Genomic DNA, 19373 nt, shown 5'->3' on the forward strand with positions numbered 1-19373 from the left:
AGTGTGGAAAAGAATGTTTGATATATATTGTGATTCTGACACTTTCTACCTTTCTGAAAACAATGAAACTAATTAAGCTGTTTTAGGCATAAGAAACATTTTCTGCCAATTCTCATTCTTGTGAAAAAATATTTGTAGCCTTTTTAAAAGCCATATTAAGTTTGATCAATATTTGGAAAATAATATAATTTTTAAAAATAATAATGTTTTAAATTTATATGAAAACTGTTGATTAGCCATATGAATTTTTCATTTCCTTATTGAACTATATAAGTATGTTCCCAGAAGCATTTCATAAAAAATATGTGTTAGTCCATTCAAGTTGTTGTAGTAAATTACCACAGGCTCTGGGTAGCATATACACAACAGAAATTGATTGTTCACAGCTCAGGAGGCTGGAAGTGGGAGATGAGGGTGGTAACATGGTCTGGTGAAGGCCCCCTCTGATCACAGACATCTCATTGGCTAATCCCAGGGCAGAAGAGGCTAAGGATCTCTCTGAGGTCTTTTTACTAAAGGCAGTAATCCCATTCATGAGGGCTCAACACTTACAACCTAATCATCTTCTGAAGACTTCACTTACTAATACCATCACTTTTGGGGCTTAAGATTTTAACAAAGAAACTTTGAGGGGATGCAACATTCAGATCAGACCATAGCAATAGCAATATGAAAATGTCTTTTTTCATTCTTGTAAACATTAGTATTAAATCTTGATTTTCATGTTAGTAATTATGTTAGTCTTCTGATAGTAAAAGTACAAAAATCTCACACCAGAGTCCTCCCATTATTCCTGGAAATAATAAAGAATAAGTTATAGGAGCAGTGCAGAGCAATAAATCTCCCTTCCACTTAAATACTTGTTCTCTTCTTCAGATTCACAAAACTTTAACCAAGGAATCTTTACGCCCAAGGAATCTTTGTTTACAACACCTTGATTTCTTGTAAAATACAGCCACTGATAGAGAAAACTACATCAGAAATATGAGTCATTCCTGTCTTTTTCATACCCATTTCTCACTTTTATATAACCCTTCATAATTATTTCTTCCTCTTGTCTCCCTTTTACTGTCTTTTCATACCAGATCATGAACCATAATATTAACTAACATTTAGTGAGCATTTTCTGAGACAGGCACTATATTGTGCACTTTTCAAGTATTATCTCTCAGGTCTCAGAAAAACACTGTGGGCAAAGTAAAACTATAATTACCACTTTTCATTTGGGAAATGGGCGTGATCTTAGAGAGTTTAAATTACATAACCACGAATGCAGAGCTGGTAAATGGTGAAACATGTATTTAAACCCAGGTCTATCTGATGGCAGTGGTCTTGCTTTTAAGCAGTCTGTCACTCTGACTCTAAATTCAGGAAAAAGTCCTACGATCAAGGCACTTCTTCGTCTCCCAGCACCACACTGTTTCCACTAGATTATGGTGTGTCATGTTAAAAACACAATAGAGGTAATCCAGATGATGAGATGGCAGCAAGAAAGTATATCTATAAATGGACTTAAACTTTTTTTTAACATTTATTTATTTTTGAGAGACAGAGACAGAACATGAGTGGGGAAGGGGCAGAGAGAGAGGGAGACACAGAATCCAAAGTAGGCTCCAGGCTCTGAGCTGTCAGCCCAGAGCTCAACGCGGGCCTAAACCCATGAACTATGAGATCATGAGTTGAGCCAAAGTCAGAAGATTAACTGACTGAGCAACCCAGGCGCCCCTAAATGGACCTTTTTAAAAAGCACACAGGTGTACACACACATATTTGCTACCCAGGAATAGAAAAACTAATGTTTATTTCCAGTGTAATTGTTATTGTCAATAATTATTCTAACTAGGATGTGTTATTATTATTATATGTAGAAAATTATAGTTGGCACATATTTTCTTTTTACATTGATGTGTTATAGGAATTTGCACAACATTTCAATGAGGTAGAAGATGGTTATTATTATTCTCGTTTTACATAGTGGTTAAAGCAGATTTGTTGCAGGAACAAAGCTAGGAAATATCCAAAATATCATTCAAACTTGTGATCTTAATACATAAAATTCAGTGTACTTTTCATTATGTCATATTGGAAATATGGAGAAAAACCTGCAAATTTCAAACACACAAGGAATAATCTATGTGTTGTCAGGTTCAAATTTCTTAAAATTAATCTTCAAATCCTTCCAATTCCTTTTTTCTGTACTTAAAGTGAAATATACAAAGAAATGATACTTATTTCATTGAATAATTGACAAAAAGGCCTTGTGATCCCTATGGATTTTCTTTATAAATCATGCCATTCCTTTCTTACGAAAATTCAAAACAATGATGAACAGGGTATTCAGTAATTTTAGCTTATACATACGTAGGCTTCAGTTCATGTTTTAGATGTTTGCTTGATACATTCCCTGGTATATATAACTAGGAAAAATCATTTGCAAAGACAGATAGGGTTTCACCCTCTACTTGAATTATGGGACTGGCAAGGTTACTATTTCCACACATTTGTAGGAAATCAAACTATTACTCACAGGGACTTTTGACTAGAAAGATCACTTCAAATAAATTTAAGATTAACAAAACCCCGCAAGCCAAAATGTCTAAATCTGTATGTTTTCATTTTTGCTACAAAGTACATATAAACTGAATCTACTGAACAAAGATTGGTATTATTTAATGATGGTAGATATTACTCAAGGGCTTACGTATTTTACTTCCACAGAAGAGGGTTTACAGTATATTATCAAGTAGGTGAGACTAGAGGAAGTTAAGACTCATAAAGGTATCCATGATTGCAAAACCAGGCAGCATCCAAATTTTATTACTTCCAATTTAAATTCTGTGTCTCAAATAAGTTTTCTAAAAACACTAAAATAAAATTTTCTCTTGTGGAGATTTGAAAGTTAAAACAAATTATTTTTAATATCGCTCACTGTTTTGAAACAGAAATGTGGATGAATATTTAAATTTTTTCATTGAATTTAAGCGTGAGGTAATGTCATAGCTTGCCACTAGGAATTGTATGGAAGGCATTGACTGAGACTTGGTAACTTACATTCACTTTTAAAGGGTTTTATTGGATCTACCTCTTGACCTTACTTAAATTGGTCATTTAAACGGTATTACTTTGAAACCCAGCAAAACATGAATGATAGAGCTAAAGTTCAAACTTCCATGCATAGAAGGGAAACACAGTTAGCAGATTCATGAGTATTGCCCTTATGTACAGTACAATTTAGGAAACTGTTCATTTGCATAGGCATCCTTTTAGAAGGTAAGACCTTCAGCTTTGATCCATGTTGCATTTCGTTTAAATTCCTGGTATGAAAAGCAACATTTTGAAACAGGAAGCTTTTATTTATTAAGGGCCTACAATCAAAGGAAAGCTTCTTACTTTAAAAATCAGATTTACTAGTAAAAAAGTAAATCAAAATATACTTTCTGAGTTTGTTTATTGTTTTTGCTTCCAATGGAGAATAGCCTGATTTAAATTTTATTTATGATTCTGGAGTACATTTGTGAAATATTAATATTTACAACAGATTTTCACTTAGAATACTGAGAACAGTTCCTGAAATACGTTTTAATATTTTAATCAGAAAAAGGTTTATGTCATGAATAGTTAATGCATGAACTAATTAAAAAGTGGTTTTGTTTTCTTCTGGGTCATGTGAGTAAATTAAAAAAAAAATCACACTTTACAAAGTTCATTCCAATGCCATTTTGAGAAAGAGCAAGAATTTAAAAATCTTTTAAAATATTATGAATTCCAAAAGTAAAACAACTTGCATTATATTTATTTAAATTTCATGTGAAATGCCTGTAGTAGATTTGGAAAAGTTCATTACATTGACTTTATTTGAATAAAATTTTAAAATATTTTTTTGTGGGGTGCCTGGGTTGCTCAGTCGGTTGGGTGACCAACTTCGGCTCAGGTCATGATCTCACGGTTCATGAGTTCGACCCCTGTGTTGGGCTCTGTGCTGACAGCTCAGAACCTGGAGCCTGCTTTGGATCTGTGTCTCCCTCTCTCTCTGCCCCTCCCCTGCTCGTGCTCTGTCTGTCTCTGTCTCTCAAAAAATAAATAAATGTTAAAAAAATTTTTTAAAAATAATATTTTTTTTGTTTGTGTCTCCAAACAACTCTATGCTAGTAGGGTTATATTGCAGATGCAAAGATATCTGGTTCATATAGAAGTTCAAAAAAAGTATTCTCAAATAATATTTTTGGTGGTAACAAAATGGACTCAATGATCATGATTTTGCTCTTTCTGGGGAAAGTCTCCTGAGATATATAATTATACCAAGATATTAGCAAAAGATACCAGCATACCTCCAGGTTACAATTATCCCTAAAATATCTAATTATCCATATCCATTTCCTTTACAGTCTCAAATATCTATCAGTGTAGAAGAGTGGGAAGACACCAAAGACTGCAAAGAACAAGGTCATCACCGAAGCAACCACCGCAACTCAACATCCAGTGACCAGTCAGACCATCCCTTGCTGCGGAGAAAGAGCATGCAGTGGGCCCGAAGACTGAGCAGAAAAGGTCCAAAACACTCTGGTAAAACAGCTGAGAAAATAACCCAGCAGCGACTGAACCTCTACAGGAGGTCAGAAAGACAAGAGCTTGCTGAACTTGTGAATAATAGAATGAAACACTTGGGTCTTTCTACAGCGGGATATGGTATGCTCTTTAAAAGTATTGTGTGATATGGACTTGTGATTTCTTGCCATGGTTGTTGTGTAGCTGGTTCACATTTAGTAAGTTAAGAATCACATTTTTGTTTCACAGGCCAATTTGAAATAACTACTGGCATATATCTAATATAGAATATTATGATGACAGCCAAAGTAAATGCAAAAAATGTTAAGTATTTGCATAGTTCTTTAGGCACTCTGCTGAACCTGTTACATAAATTATCTTAATTTTATTTTTCACCAAAACTCTTCCATTTTAGAGATAAGGAAACTTAGTCAATAACTTGCTAATTAGCTTGTTAATAGCGTGGCTGAGATTTGTAACCCGTTCTGTCATGTTCTTACACATGCACACGCGTGCACATGCACACACACACACACCACATCTTATTCTAGGATCTGGGATAAAATGAATTTGAAGCATGGGCAAGCAACTAAATGTAGCAGTCACAGATGAACTGAAATGTCTGTATAAAATTTGTTTAGTTTCTTGTGGTCCAGGAACAAAAGTCTCCAAAAGCTTTAATTTGAAGCTCGAACAGTACTTGATATATAGTATAGATCTGTATCAATAATTATTATTTCCTATGTTGATCTGTGACTGCAGTATAGATCAAAATGCACAGCTGAAATAAAAAACAAAGATAATTTAAAAATACATTGTTTACTAGCCTATGAATTTTATTAAAAAAAATTTGTCACACTTCAGAGTAAAGCCAAATGATAAATAAAATGGTGTTGTTATAAATATAACTTGGGTAAATCAGAAGCTAAGATAATGTAAGTATTATGCAGGTTAAGGATAAAACGGAATGCACTCTATATTTACCCCCAAAGTCTCAACTTGAAACAGTGTACGTAGGGAGAAAGTTTAGTTGTTGAATTAGTTAGAGTTTAAAAGAAGTTAGCCTGTGTTTCTCTAAACATATTTACTGAGTACCAACTCTGTGCCAGGAACTATGCTAGGTGCTTTATGTGTATTTTTCATTACTCTTCATAACCCTGATTGGATAGGTGTCCCGTTTTACCCTAAGAATTTGAAGCTCAGAGCTTAAAGACCTTGCTCAAGGACATACAGTTGAAATGTATTGGGAGTCAGGATTCCATATGTAATTGAAATAATTATTTTTTACTTAAGTGTAGTACAGACTCATCCATGACCAATAATTTTAATATAATCACACAAGGTCTTACATTAAGAAATAAATTAGAAGAAAAATTTATCTTCTTTTTAAAAATTATATGAATAGCTCTTTGCTAATTTGATGACACTAAGTATGATTGTATTTCGTATAGAACTATAGTCCTATATTTGTGTGTACTTTTGTTAGTTATTATTCAGCTACTCTTTCTTTTTTTGGAAAGTTCTAGTAAATGATTGTTCATCCAAGTTCCAGCTGTGTTTCATGAACATTATAACCCAAGGCTGGTCCTGTAAGCAGTGTGGCAGATAACAGTTTGACTCTAAGAGACACAAAAATGCATGAACTGGCTGCATGGGAGAATCATCAGGGAACATATTATGTTTTTGCTAATGAAACTTCTATCAGGTACCTTGCATTTAGTTATTATCTGTGTTGTGTTTTTTTTATATAAATTTGTTAATTTAATTCTCACACTAACTCTTACAGAAAGGAAGAATGGATATTGTCCACCTTCTTCTTTTTTTTTTTTTTTTGCTTTCTTTTCCTTTTTATTTCTTCTTCTCTCTGTCCATTTTAACCATCTATCCATCCATAGATCCATCAATCCTTTCTAAAGCCATGTGTTGGACACCTTTAACAGCATAAAGATTATGAAAATAGGACTTGAGATTTAATACATCATGGACTTACTAGACTTCTCCATGTTTTCCTAACTCATAATAATTCATCCATGCAACAGATATTATTGGTCTGTACTGGGAATAGACTAATGACCTGTTGAGATAGGACTTCTGCATTTATTAGACTTATATTTTAGAAGCCAATAGATTTATCGGATTATTTAACTCCTCCAAGCCATTTTTTTTAATCAGTGAAATGGAAATAATAATACCCATCTCATAAGTGTCTTGTGAGGGACAAATGGGATAATCAGTAATGTCCTTAGCTCAGAACTGGCATTCAATTAATACCACAAATATTCCATATATCTATTTAAGTACTGTATGTATATCTGTGTTTTATACATAAAAGGAGTAAGTTGTGGTTTTTTTGCCCACCTCAAAAAACAAAACAAAATAAAAACAAAAACAAAAACAAATTTTGCACCCTCAGAGGCAATATTGCCTCCATTGAGGATGTATGCTTTGAACCAGTTATTATTTTGCATGTTTGCCTTCCTTCCTTGAGAGAAAGGGAATGTCTTACTCACCTTTTCATCTTTGTATCCCCAACATATTACACATTTCCTGACACATAGGAACCCAGTAACTGCACATTGAATGCGTGAACAAATGGAATGCTTACAGGTGAGAAAACAGGGTCTCAAATATAAATGATTTCCTAGCCTACTAGACACTCAAGTCAGTACTTTAAGACTTTTGACTCTATGTCTATTTATGTTTCCACTATACCACATGTTCTTTGTACATATTGTCAGTATTTTATGGTGATTTACAGTTGAAAAACATTTTTACATACTTAAAAAAATGCATGATGATTAATTTAACCACAAGTTATAATCTGCTTTTTTTCTGAGTTAGGTCTGGCGTGCTCTAAAAGAATGAATAGATTACTTTTGACCTGTTGGATATGAAACATAAAGGAGAGGGAAATGGAAGAGTCAAAAGATGACTTCTGAGGGTTCTTATTTGAACATTAAGTGTATGGTGGTGACATTCACTGAGCTTAGAAAAAGAAGACAAATATGTTGGGGTAAAGATAACTAAGTTTAACTCAGTGTCTAAAAGACTTCCAGTAGGTGATGCTGTAAAAGAAGCTGAATTTCTGCTATTGGGTGTCAGAAAAAGAAATTAGATCTTTTGTAGACTTGAGACTGTATATGCTGTAAGAGCATTTGGATTTTAATTAAAGTCATAGGAGTAGATGAAATAACCTCTGATGAAGGGCTATAAGAGAACTTTGGAAAAAACTTGTATTTTTCAGAAATGTTAAGGGAAGGAATATTTTTTAAACCAAGAGACTGAAATGTCATAACTGAATTGCCCAAAAGATGTGCCATATTACAGTAGTATGCTATCAGTTTATTACATGGTTTATCATGACACTGATCCTTTATACTTTCAGAAAGCCCTGTGGGACCTGGGGTGGTTAGAGGCACTCCTCAGGCTGGTTACTTCCAGCCATAAGCAATTTTGTCTGTTATCCCAATGTGAGTGCAAATATCATTTCTTTTGTGTTCTATGATGTGAAAAATGTTGGGAAGCATTGGGCTGAGAAATAGGAAGCAATATTAAGAATGCCAAAGAGTATTGGTGAGTATAGTGATAAGTCATTGATGGACCGTGGTGAAAGTTGTATCAGTTAAGTGGCATGTGTACAAGTCAAATTTGAGTAGCTTGAGGAACGATGTGAGGTAAGGATTTGAATATAGTGGATATAAATATATTAGGGACCCCAAGGTATTGAAAATGTAATCTATCTCATTGTTCCACCATCTATTGCTTCTTTTGCCAAAATCATATTACAGTAAAAGATGAATGTGGGAACTCTGATTCTTTTGTCCACATTCCATCCAGCAGGTAAGAAGGAGATACCAGAGAACAAAGAGTGGTCTTTTCAGTTAAAACATATTATCAAATAATTACACACACCATTTCTATTATGTCCATTGGAAAAGAATATGTCTTATTTTTGATGGCCCAAACCTAACATTAAAGAAGACAAGAAGAAAGACTATTTAGAGACAACTATCTGTCTGCCACAGTAGATATTTTTTAAGAATTTTCATTGTGAAGGAAAGGTGAGAATACGGAGCTAACTGCATGGGAAAGTGGTGAGGGAAGAGAGACTGTTTTGAAGATCAGGGAGATGGGAGCATGTTTATTAAGATTGAGCCATTAGTGAAGAAGTTGGAAATACAGGAAAAAGATCATAGTTGGAACACTTAGCTTAGATATTTGGAAATGAGCTTAGATATTTCAAAATATTTGTTTTAAATGCAGTAAATTTGTAAGTATTTTGACAGGAAGGTGAGTAACATTTTATGTGATGTTACATAGTATACATTATGTAGCCAATATTATTTTCTAAATCTAAAAATTCAATTCTGGAACATATCTGACCCTATGGATTTGGGAGATGGAATTTGAGGACCTGTATATTTTGGGAAAATAGCTGAAGTGAAAAATCACAAATTCTGCTTGCTTTCCATTGAATTTTGGGGGGAAATTTCAATATAAATTTTAAAACTTCACCTCAAGGTTCATGGCATTGTATACTAGCTAGCCATGTGTTTTTAGGCCAAGTTACTATCTTCCTGAAAATCATGTTTTTTTAACCATCAAACAAGGATAATAAAGCTTTCCTAAAGGGATGTGTTATAAAATAATAAAATGTATGTGCAAAAAAAATAATCTGTAAACTATACAGCAAATATGAATAATTATAATTTTATGTTCATAACTAGCCTTATTCTTCAACAATATATTTAGAATGGCTCTCGTACTCACAAAAAATTATTCTTTCCAACTATTGACAGATTCTTGATGATTAGCCACAGAATGGCACACACTATTAAGTATAAATTGGCAAGCAAGTCTTCCTAGTGTGACTGCTCCTACAGGTGCTAGCCGGTTTTGACATGGATTGTTGTAAGTTTCGTACTGTTGCTAAAAGATGAAACCCCAAGGGAGGAAAAAAAAGAAATTCTTTTCAGTAACAAAGAGATAAGTACTAGTTAGACACTGGCTTTTATTACATCTACCAGAAAGTCTTAGTTTCCTTCTAAAGTAAATTTATAATTGCCCAAAATAATGAACAGATTAGACAAAATATTGTTTTAATAGCCATTTTAGAGACTCAATTGCTAATTATTCTCCTTCTTATGGGAAAGAAATAAGCAAAATTAATAAAAAAAGGATCGTATTCCCACCCAAGTTACAATAGACGAGGTGGTGGTAGAAGGAGGAGGAGCAGTACTAAGAGGAAGAGTAGTAGTAATAATAGCAATCATGAATTTCTCATACTCTTTTATAAATCAACGATCATTTTTATATAAGCTTTTAACAAAAAATTTCCCAAAATCTTAATCCAAAAATTAGGTACCTAATTTAGTACAAAATTATTTACAAATTTATCCTAAAAAAACTTACCAAGAAAGGAAAAAGCTCCATAGATAGATATTTCTTATGGAATGTTTTGCAACATTAATACTTAGGAGGAATAATGTTAGTATCTGAAGTCACTGTAACAAGGAGGAATAATGTTAGTATCTGAAGTCACTGTAACAACTTCATCAACACTTTAGTATTTCAAAAGAAATTGATACTAAATTTTTATTGTTTTTGAAATATATTATTTAACTTTTTCCAATACAAATGAATACAATAATATTGATATGTACAGTCAATATGTTCCTGGTATAGATTCCCAGAATATGGATGATTTTATGTTACTCTGTATTTCCAAAACTGATTCATTCTCATGAAGAGTCAGTCAGAAATAGAAGAATACATAGATGTGCTTGTTTTATGTTAATCTCATTGTACATACAGAATATTAATAGAAAAATATCAAACTCAATGCTTTTCTTAATAGATAAAGTAATGAAGCTTTAAAAGGGCATAATTGATGAGGTGATAATGATTTCTGGTAAATGAAAATATTTGAGCAATGAACTTTTCATATATCCCTGAATTGAAACTATACAGTTTTTCTTCATGGAGTTGTAACATGTCCTTCTCAGGACATTAATTTTTCAATAATATCAATATTTTTACATAATTTAACACTGCAGTCAACTTAATTGCACTTAAGTATACATATATTTTATCATTATGACTAGAAATTCAAATGCTGTGTTTTATGTGTGTGTAAGAAAAATGTGGCCAATATGAATAGTGGCCAATTTGAATAAACGAAATATTTTTTACCATTAAGAAAAACAGTTGGTTGAATGAACTTTTTACTCAGCATATTATTGACAGAGCAAAGAATGGCCACCTGAAAGCATTAAAACAACAGAAAGAAACTTCCAATTATGATGACCATTTATGCTGTCAATTTAAATAACTAGAAAAAATATAAATCAATAGCGTGCAGACACTTGAACAAAAGAAATCATAACTCCGTTTCCTGAAAAAAGAGAATCAGATGGACCCAAGAGATGGAGATGGACCCAAAATAAAATATATATGCATTTATATGACCTTTTCCAGTAGAAAAATCATTCAACAGAAACAGATCCAGAAAAGCATAAATACTAAAGTAGTTTTTACAGTATCGTTTATATGTTCAACATTGTAGAGGAAAACAGAAGTATGATAAGGAAAGAAACTGAAGATTAAAAGAGACCATACTGAATTTCCTAGAGGTCAGAATTTATGATGCAGTATTAAAAATGAAATGTATGCTGAGTGGCATTAACATCAGAATATTGCAGAGGAAAATATCAATGAACATAAAGCCAAAGCAATAGACTATCCAAAATGCAGACTAGAGGGAGAGAGAGAGAGAAAAAAAACCTTGAAAAAATAGAATGTTACTTATGGTGCGACAGTATCGTGTAGTCATGTAATTGGTGTCTCAGAAGGAAAGAAGGGAACGGATATTTGAAGAAATAATGACCAAAATTTTTCCAAAGTTGATGGAAACTATTCAAGATCTGAAGTTCAATGAAGCTTGAGCAGTATAACAAATACAATAGTGCCAAGACACGGTGTACAAAATTGCTGAAAGCCAATGATAGAAGACTTCAAAAGGAGCCTGAGGAAAAAGACATTTTATAAATGAAGAACAAATACACTTGAATCTTGAACAACACAGGTTTGAACTGTGCAGGTCTACTTATACATATATTGTGTTCAGTATACACATACAGTACTGTAAATTTATTTTCCTTATGATTTTCTTCAAAACATTTTTTCTCTAGCTTACTTTATTTCAAGAGTACAGTATATAATACCTATAACATACACATGTGTTAAGTGACTTTATTTATTGGTAAGGCTTTTAGTCAATAGTAGGTTATCAGTAGTGAAGTTTGGGGGCAGTCATAGGTTACAAGCAGATTTTCTACTACATAGGGGCTTGCAACCCTAACTCTTGCATTGTTCAAGGGTCAACTGTACAAGGATGACAGCAGACTTCTTGACAGAAACTTTGCAAACCAAGACACAATAGAGAAACATCACTGGAGTACTGAAAAAAAAAATAGTGTACCTAAAACTTTAAATACAGTAAAAATATATTTGTAAAATAAAAGCAAATAAAGACTACTGTAGACAAACAAAAGCTGAGAGACTTTGTCAACAACAGATCTTCACAATGAAAATAAATGTTAAAGGAAGTTCTTAAGACAGAAGAGAATTGATGCCAGGTGAAAATTTAGATCTAAAAAGAAATGGTAGGAGTGCCTGGCTGGCTCAGTCAGAAGAAAATGTGACTCTTGATCTTGGGGTTGTAGGGTCGTAGGTTCAAGCCCCATATTGGGCATAGAGATTACTAAAAAAATAAACTTTTTTTTTAAAGAAAGACAAAAATAAATGGTAAATATGGGAAAATATAAAATATATGTCTTACCTCAAATTTTGTTTAAAGACAATGTACTATTTGTAACAAACATTTTAAAGTTTATAGATTATATACAAGCAAACATGTATGGCAATAATAACTCAGATAATAGGAAGGGAGAAATATAACGTAGTCAGATTGTTATATTACATATGAAGTGGTATGTTATTTAAGCATAGCTACTGAGAATTTAAAGCTGTACATTGTAAACCCTAGAGAAAGAAACAGCAAAGTACAGTACACCAGTGTTTGTTAAAAAAAAAAGAAAAGAAAAGAAAAAAGAAAGAAAGAAAAAGAGAAAAGAAAAAAGAAAAAGAAAAAAAAACAACCATTCTTGCTTGTTTGTATATTATCTATGACTACTTTTACTTTACAGTGTAAAAAGTTTAATAAATACAACAGAGATCGTATAGCCTGAAAAGCCTGAAATATTTACTATCTAGCCCTTTACAGGAAAACATTTGCCAAACTATGACCAGGAGAAAATAAAAATAATGAAATCAAAGAGATGTAACTAACAACCAATATTGCAAATGAATTGCAAATAAGAAGAAAGTTTTAAAATCTTAAAAACACAACTAGGAAGAAGGTAAATTAAATCTAATTATATTGATATTTATATTAAATATAAATGGACTAAACATTTCAGTTAAAAAGCAGAAGTCATCAGATTAGATAAAAAAAGGCAGGGTCCAACTCTGTATTGTCTAAGAAATGCACCTAAAATTTAAAGAAACAAATAGGTTAAAAGTAAAAGCTTAAAAAAATATATTTCTTGCAATCATAATTCCAAAGAAAATTGAGTGGCTATATAAATATTAAAGTAGATCCATGCCATACCATGGATGCTTGACATTATGCAAACATTATGCAAAGAGGGGAAAAGCCATGCAGAAACACACTGCAGACTTCTAGAAAAGTGATTGTTTTTAGAAATAAGTGATTGCTAAGGGTTGGGGGAGTGAGAGGAACAACCAACAGCAAAGGGCAGGAGGGAGCTTTTTGGCATTATGGAAATGTTCTCTATCATAATTAAGGTATAGCTTGCATTACTGTATGTATTTGTCTAGACTCCTCGTGCACTTGGAATTAGTGAATTTCATTTTTTGTTTAACAGCAAGTGTATGAGATAAAAGAACAGCAGTGATTATCCTAAGATAACTTAAAGAATGTTTAAAATCATATAAGAAGTTTACAGTAAATTTAGTGTTACAAGTAAACCTATAACTACAGATGCGTGACCTCTATTTTGAAGACTGTATTTACATACTATACTGCTTCTCAGAAAATTGCTAAAAAGGTCTATGAAGGAAAGGACTTGGCCTATCTTTTCATTGCTCTGTCCTCTGATTTAGAATTGTAACTGGTCTAATCATAACCAGTTAACATTATTAAATGACTAAATTGAAGAACAAAATAATACATGTGTGATAAATTATGATTATCAACTATCACAAAAGTGCCTCCTATAAGTCATATGGAAATAATACAGAACAGCTGCAAAATTGGAAACGTTATTTTTAGGTTGTGCAGATATTATGTTCAATACATTTTCTTCAGCCTCAGATATTGTTTCAGGTGAAGTATCTTTAAATTTAAAGCAGTGTGGTCAATTGTTAAAATGAAGAAAAAATATATAGTCTTTCCAAAATCTTTTAGATTTTCTGTGGTATATTTATTCTACTTTTTAAGACTATCAACTAGAGTCATAGTTTTAAATTTAGAAGTACTTCACCTGAAAACATACCTAACACATTTGAAAATGTAATTAATGTTCTACTTAAAAATAAGTGTACCTATACTCCTGACTTTGCAGACAACCTGTATCATTTTGACTCACATCACTTAATATAAAATATCTGCCGTCAGAGTATTTTGAAAGAAACGAGCATTTATTGAGCAGCTCCCATTCACCAGGGACACAAAATTACTCTGAATTACTCAGTACTTGGTGGGGGTGGGAGAAGGGCACATGCAGTGGAGAAAGCATTTTAACAAAACAAAACTGGACTTTACACCATTGAAAGCATATGTTCTTACAAGTATTATTCACTTTTACTTCCATTATTTTTGTTTTTGAATACTCTATCAATTTCAAAAATAATGATAAAATAGGGTTTTGTGTTTTGGTCTTTTAATATTTATAAAAGATAATAGATTTTAAAAGGTTAGGAAACATTGCATACTGTATTTTAAAAGGAAAATTGAGCCTAAAGTAATTAGTTTTGTGTCTGAAGCTAGTAAGTGATGGAGTGGCTCATGGCAGAGTTGGAACTGAACAATTTCTGAAACTTGGCTTTAGATCATGCTGCTTATTTTACTAATTATTTCATCTAATCTTCATTTCTTAGTGGTTTATATGAAGGGAGGTTACAAAAGTCCTGATTTTTATCTTATGTATCATAAAATAGTTCTAAATTATTGGAAGGTAATGAAAATTGCTTAAAATAGAGGTAATTAAACAGAAAGATTCTTTTATCCTTATCTCTAACCTTTTTTTCCCCTTAGACTGGTAAGTTCAGTAAATTTGACAAAAGAGTTGTACTCATAAGCATAGCTTGGTATCAAACTAAAACAGATGAGCAAATTAAGTCAGCATTATAAAACTCGCCAGTTTTATAGTTGAATAACACATAATATGTTTAGAAGTTTAGAGGTGGGAAAAATGAAATCATCACTGGGTTATGCTACTACTGATTATTTGGATTATTGGACTATGTAGAAGAAATAAGCACTGTGCAACTGAGAGTATTTTCCTCAATGAGGTTTCTTGCAGTGACTGAAGAAAAACATACCCTCACTCTGATACATCAATTTCTTTGTCTTTGCTTTTTTCATCAGCATCCATATATGCTGTTATATCTCTCCCATCTAAGACCATCTCAGTCTCTCCTTCCCTCCCTTATGCCTCCCATGTTTCCTACCCCTACTCTATCCCCACTTTTTCAGGCTCGCTATCCCCACTCTTTCAGGCTCGCTAGCTATCTTTTCCTCCCTTCTTTCAAATTTCCTTCATTTCCATTGCTCCCAGGACACCATCATCTTTCACCTGGGCTTCTGCCCTGTGTATCTACTCTTCTTGAGACCAGACTTGAGGCCCTAACGTCCATTTCCCACAAAGCAGCCAAGAAACATAATATAGTCAATAGGAAATTAGATCATACCACTAAATCTTCCACCCTAATAGCCCTTCTTGGTTTCCCATTGTTTTTAGAATAAAATTCGAGCTTCTGATGAACATCTATAAAGCCCTATGGGATCTGGTCCTAGCTTGACTTTTCAACATTGACCCCAGTTAATCTCCTTCTTGCTCACTTCAATCCAGGGCCTGTTTTCTGCAATTTAAACTCAACCATCTCAGTCTTTCCCATTGCTGTTCTCTTTGGACACTTTTTCCCCCCTGTCTTTGTATGCTAACACCTTCATACTGCAATATCTATACAGTTATTATTTATAGGTTATGAAATGATTTTGCCTGCACAATAATAATAGGAAACCTTTATGTAGCACTTAATATAAATCAGACACTGATTTATAAGTGTATAAGAACTAAACATTTAGTATAAGAACTAAACATTTATATTAATATATTAATTTTACATTATATTAGTTATTCATTTATAATTTAATTCTAACATTAACCTATGAAATAATACTATTGTTCGCCTCCCTTTTACAGGTGAGGAAATCGAGCACAAAAGATTAGAAGAAATTAAGTAATTTGCCTAAGGAGGCCTTAGCATGAGTAATTGAGAAAACTGGATTTCTGTCTTTCTCTTTTTAATTTTTATTTATTTTGAGAGACAGAGCACACAAGCAGGGGAGGAGCAAGAGAGAGAGAGGGAGACACAGAATCTGAAGCAGGCTCCAGGCTCAGAGCTGTCAGCACAGAGCCCAACACAGGGCTTGAACTCATGAGCTATGAGATCATGACCTTGAGCCCAAGTCAGACGCTCAACAGACTGAGCCACCCAGGTGGTCCAAGAAAGCTGGATTTCAACAGAGGCACTCTGGTTTTAGAATCGCTGTCCTTAACTGAGTCTCTTGATTTAAAATGTCTCTTTAGGGGAGCCTGGGTGGCTCAGTCTGTTAAGTGTCTGAATTTGGCTCAGGTCATGATCTTGCAGTTGGGGAGTTCCAGCCCGCATTGGGCTCTATGCTGACAGCTGAGAACCTGGAACCTGCTTCAGATTCTGTGTTTCCTTCTCTCTCAGCCCTTCCATCCCCCCGCCCCCCGCCTCTCACTCTGTCTCTCTCTCTCTCTCAAAAATAAACATTAAAAAAATAATAAAAAATAAATAAATAATAAAATGTCTCTTTAATTATATAACACATAATGGATATGCTTTTGGAAATATTTAATGAAACGTACACAAATTATGTAGGATTTCAATTTCTTTCTGATCAAATTTCGTTCTCCTTATTTAAAAGTATTCTTAAAATACTTTAACAAGAAATATTTTGTAAGAGCAACAGGAGTATAAATCCATTTCCTTTCTAATGTGATCTATTTACTTGAAACACTCTAAGCAGAATATTTGCTATATGAAGATTGTGACTGAATAATTGCATATGCTAATTAATACAGCAAATTAAGTTTCTTGGTAAATACTACTGGAAATTTTAAAATATCTTTAAAATTTTTCAATATTCTAGTACATTTATTTTAAATTTTCGCAGGATAATTTTTCATTTATGATAATTTTATCAATGATGAAATAATTTCAATAAAACGATGCAAATGTAGAGTGATTTTTATTTTCTCAGGGTCAGATATTAGTTATCAGGAACACGCTGAATGTTCTCACAACAGATTTTCTTAGCAGATATTTTTCTGATAGGACATGGAATATTGATTCTGGTTCATGAAACATTTTAAAAAGCAAATTTATTAATTCACTAAATTTGTTGTAGTTTTGGTAAAGAGCCTTATTTAATCCACTGTGACTTTGCCACTACCAAAGAGGATGATTATAATAGGATCTTAAAGATCTAGGAGACCTACCACAGTTTCCCCATCAGAATTCAGAAATAACAAAAGAATAAATATAAGGAATGACCAATAGAGACAATAATTCCAGACTTGCAGCTGAAAAACTAGACCATTGAATGTGGTTTTGATATGTGGCCACAACAGGCTTTTAAAACCTTGCTTCCTAATTCTTAACCACAGAGTCACAAAGGGAAGGAGAATGAACTGCAGGACTTCCCAAAAAAGCAGCGTGACAGAGAAAAAGCAGACCAGAATTAACTCTACAGCAAGGCAGACATGAAAGAGAAAGAGAGAGTGGCTTTGAACTCAGCAACTTCTTTTAACTTCTTTTAACCTAACACTGAGGAGAAGTCAGCAAGGGGTGGATGAGGAAAGAAACCAGGAATGATGAGCTCTGATTGTGTTACCCATGCATGTCTTGATATAAATCATATGGGATTATGGAATTGAGCACATTAGCAAAACATTTCCTTTGATTTCTGGAGTGCATGGAAAAATGAAAATCTTCAAAATGATAAATAAGACTACTTGAGCAGAAAAAAATCAACACAATAGTTGTATCTATTGCTATAAAGTTCTCAGCTATCTACACAGTTTTTTCACTTATAACAGGCAAACCAAGTCACCAATATATCTTGACTTCATTCCAGGTGTTAAATGAGTACAACATTATTTTAATAGTCAACGAGAGAGGTTGGGGATTAACATGGACTGAGAAGTTATTTGTTAAAATTTTACCTCTAATGCCATTGTTCAATAATATTCATTGTTTATATGAGAAATTTAATTAATGCCACTGTTTTACATAAGAAATTGAGTTAGACATAACCAAATAAGATGGAGATTTTCTGGCAGGCTGGTTACATTGTAGAGCATCATGTTTCAGTCTCCAGAATGTACTATCAGTATGTTCCTTTGTATAGCACCTGGGGAAATTCAGACAAAAGGAAAGTTTCTCAAAAAGCATAGATAAATCAAAATTGCTTTTTATATAGAAAAAGGATCTCTGTCATCTCCTACCAGTACAAGATGTTTTGAATTGGAATTATACCTAATTTGAAATAAGCTCAACATCATATATTCATTGGATTTCCAAGCTCCAACTGGTTGAGTTAGCCATCTACCTGTAGGTATAATTGACAGGTTTGGCAAATAAAAAATACAGGGTTCCCAGTTAAATTTGAATTTCAGGTAACAAATAAATGTTTTAGCATAAATATATCACAAACAATATTTGGGACACATGTGTGTCAAAAAATTATTAGTTTTTATCTGAAATTCAGATTTCACCAAGCAGTCTCTATTTGGCCTGACAATCCTATCCCTATGCCAGGATACAATTACTTGTGTCCACCCCAGAGACATGCAACCAAACATGTTCTTTTTTAAATATAAATGTTATGATTTTATTATTATAATGGTTTTATTGGCAAACTTATGGTGAGTTCGATTACATTGCAGTTTATTGTCCTTGTAAGATAAAGATGTTCATTTATAGACTTTAAAAGTAGGGCACATCTGCATATCAACTTGAACTATCATAACCAAAAATATCATTAAATTTTGCTCATTAGAGTGATAGGCTTCTAGTTAGAGGAATACAGTGGTAGACATTATTTTTTAAAAAATGATACATATTTTCCAGTGCAGGAAATTATTAGAGTCAAATATGTTGGCCTAAAAAAGACCTTTACTTGACGCATTTGAATATTGATATATCTCCATTGGTATGAAATACATTCTTAGAGTTTGGATCAAAATGCAAAACTTAGTACTTTTGTTCAGGAACCAAGCTTATCTGCAACTGAAGTGGCTAGAAAGATATTGTGGCTCTAGAGAAGGATTTTGAGCAGTATCCTCACAGCCTAAAAATACTACCTTTGGGAGGATTGATGTTTACTGAAGTATGTATCCACATGGCTTTACATTTACATCTTATCATAGCTTTGGCAGCTAAGAAATTGAGATCTCAAAGCTGTTTTATTATTAAGTGCCCAATATAAT

The 19373-nt window shown here is 33.0% G+C and overlaps 1 protein-coding gene across 9 annotated transcripts in view; it reads left to right on the forward strand.

Moving 5' to 3' along the window:
* KCNT2 (potassium sodium-activated channel subfamily T member 2) overlaps window positions 1–19373 on the forward strand; it is a 364447-nt gene that overhangs the window by 332069 nt on the left and 13005 nt on the right. For 4 of the 9 annotated variants that reach the window (XM_058702129.1, XM_058702130.1, XM_058702131.1 and 1 more), the window contains one exon: window positions 4386–4686. In XM_058702129.1, the coding sequence (XP_058558112.1) occupies window positions 4386–4686 (301 nt within the window). Of the gene's footprint in view, window positions 1–4385; window positions 4687–6065; window positions 6251–7103; window positions 7153–19373 lie in introns of all 9 variants that reach the window. The other 5 variants (XR_009254514.1, XR_009254515.1, XM_058702133.1 and 2 more) reach the window with 5 other exon arrangements.

Source organism: Neofelis nebulosa, chromosome 15, assembly GCF_028018385.1.
Source record: "Neofelis nebulosa isolate mNeoNeb1 chromosome 15, mNeoNeb1.pri, whole genome shotgun sequence".
NCBI lineage: Eukaryota > Metazoa > Chordata > Mammalia > Carnivora > Felidae > Neofelis > Neofelis nebulosa.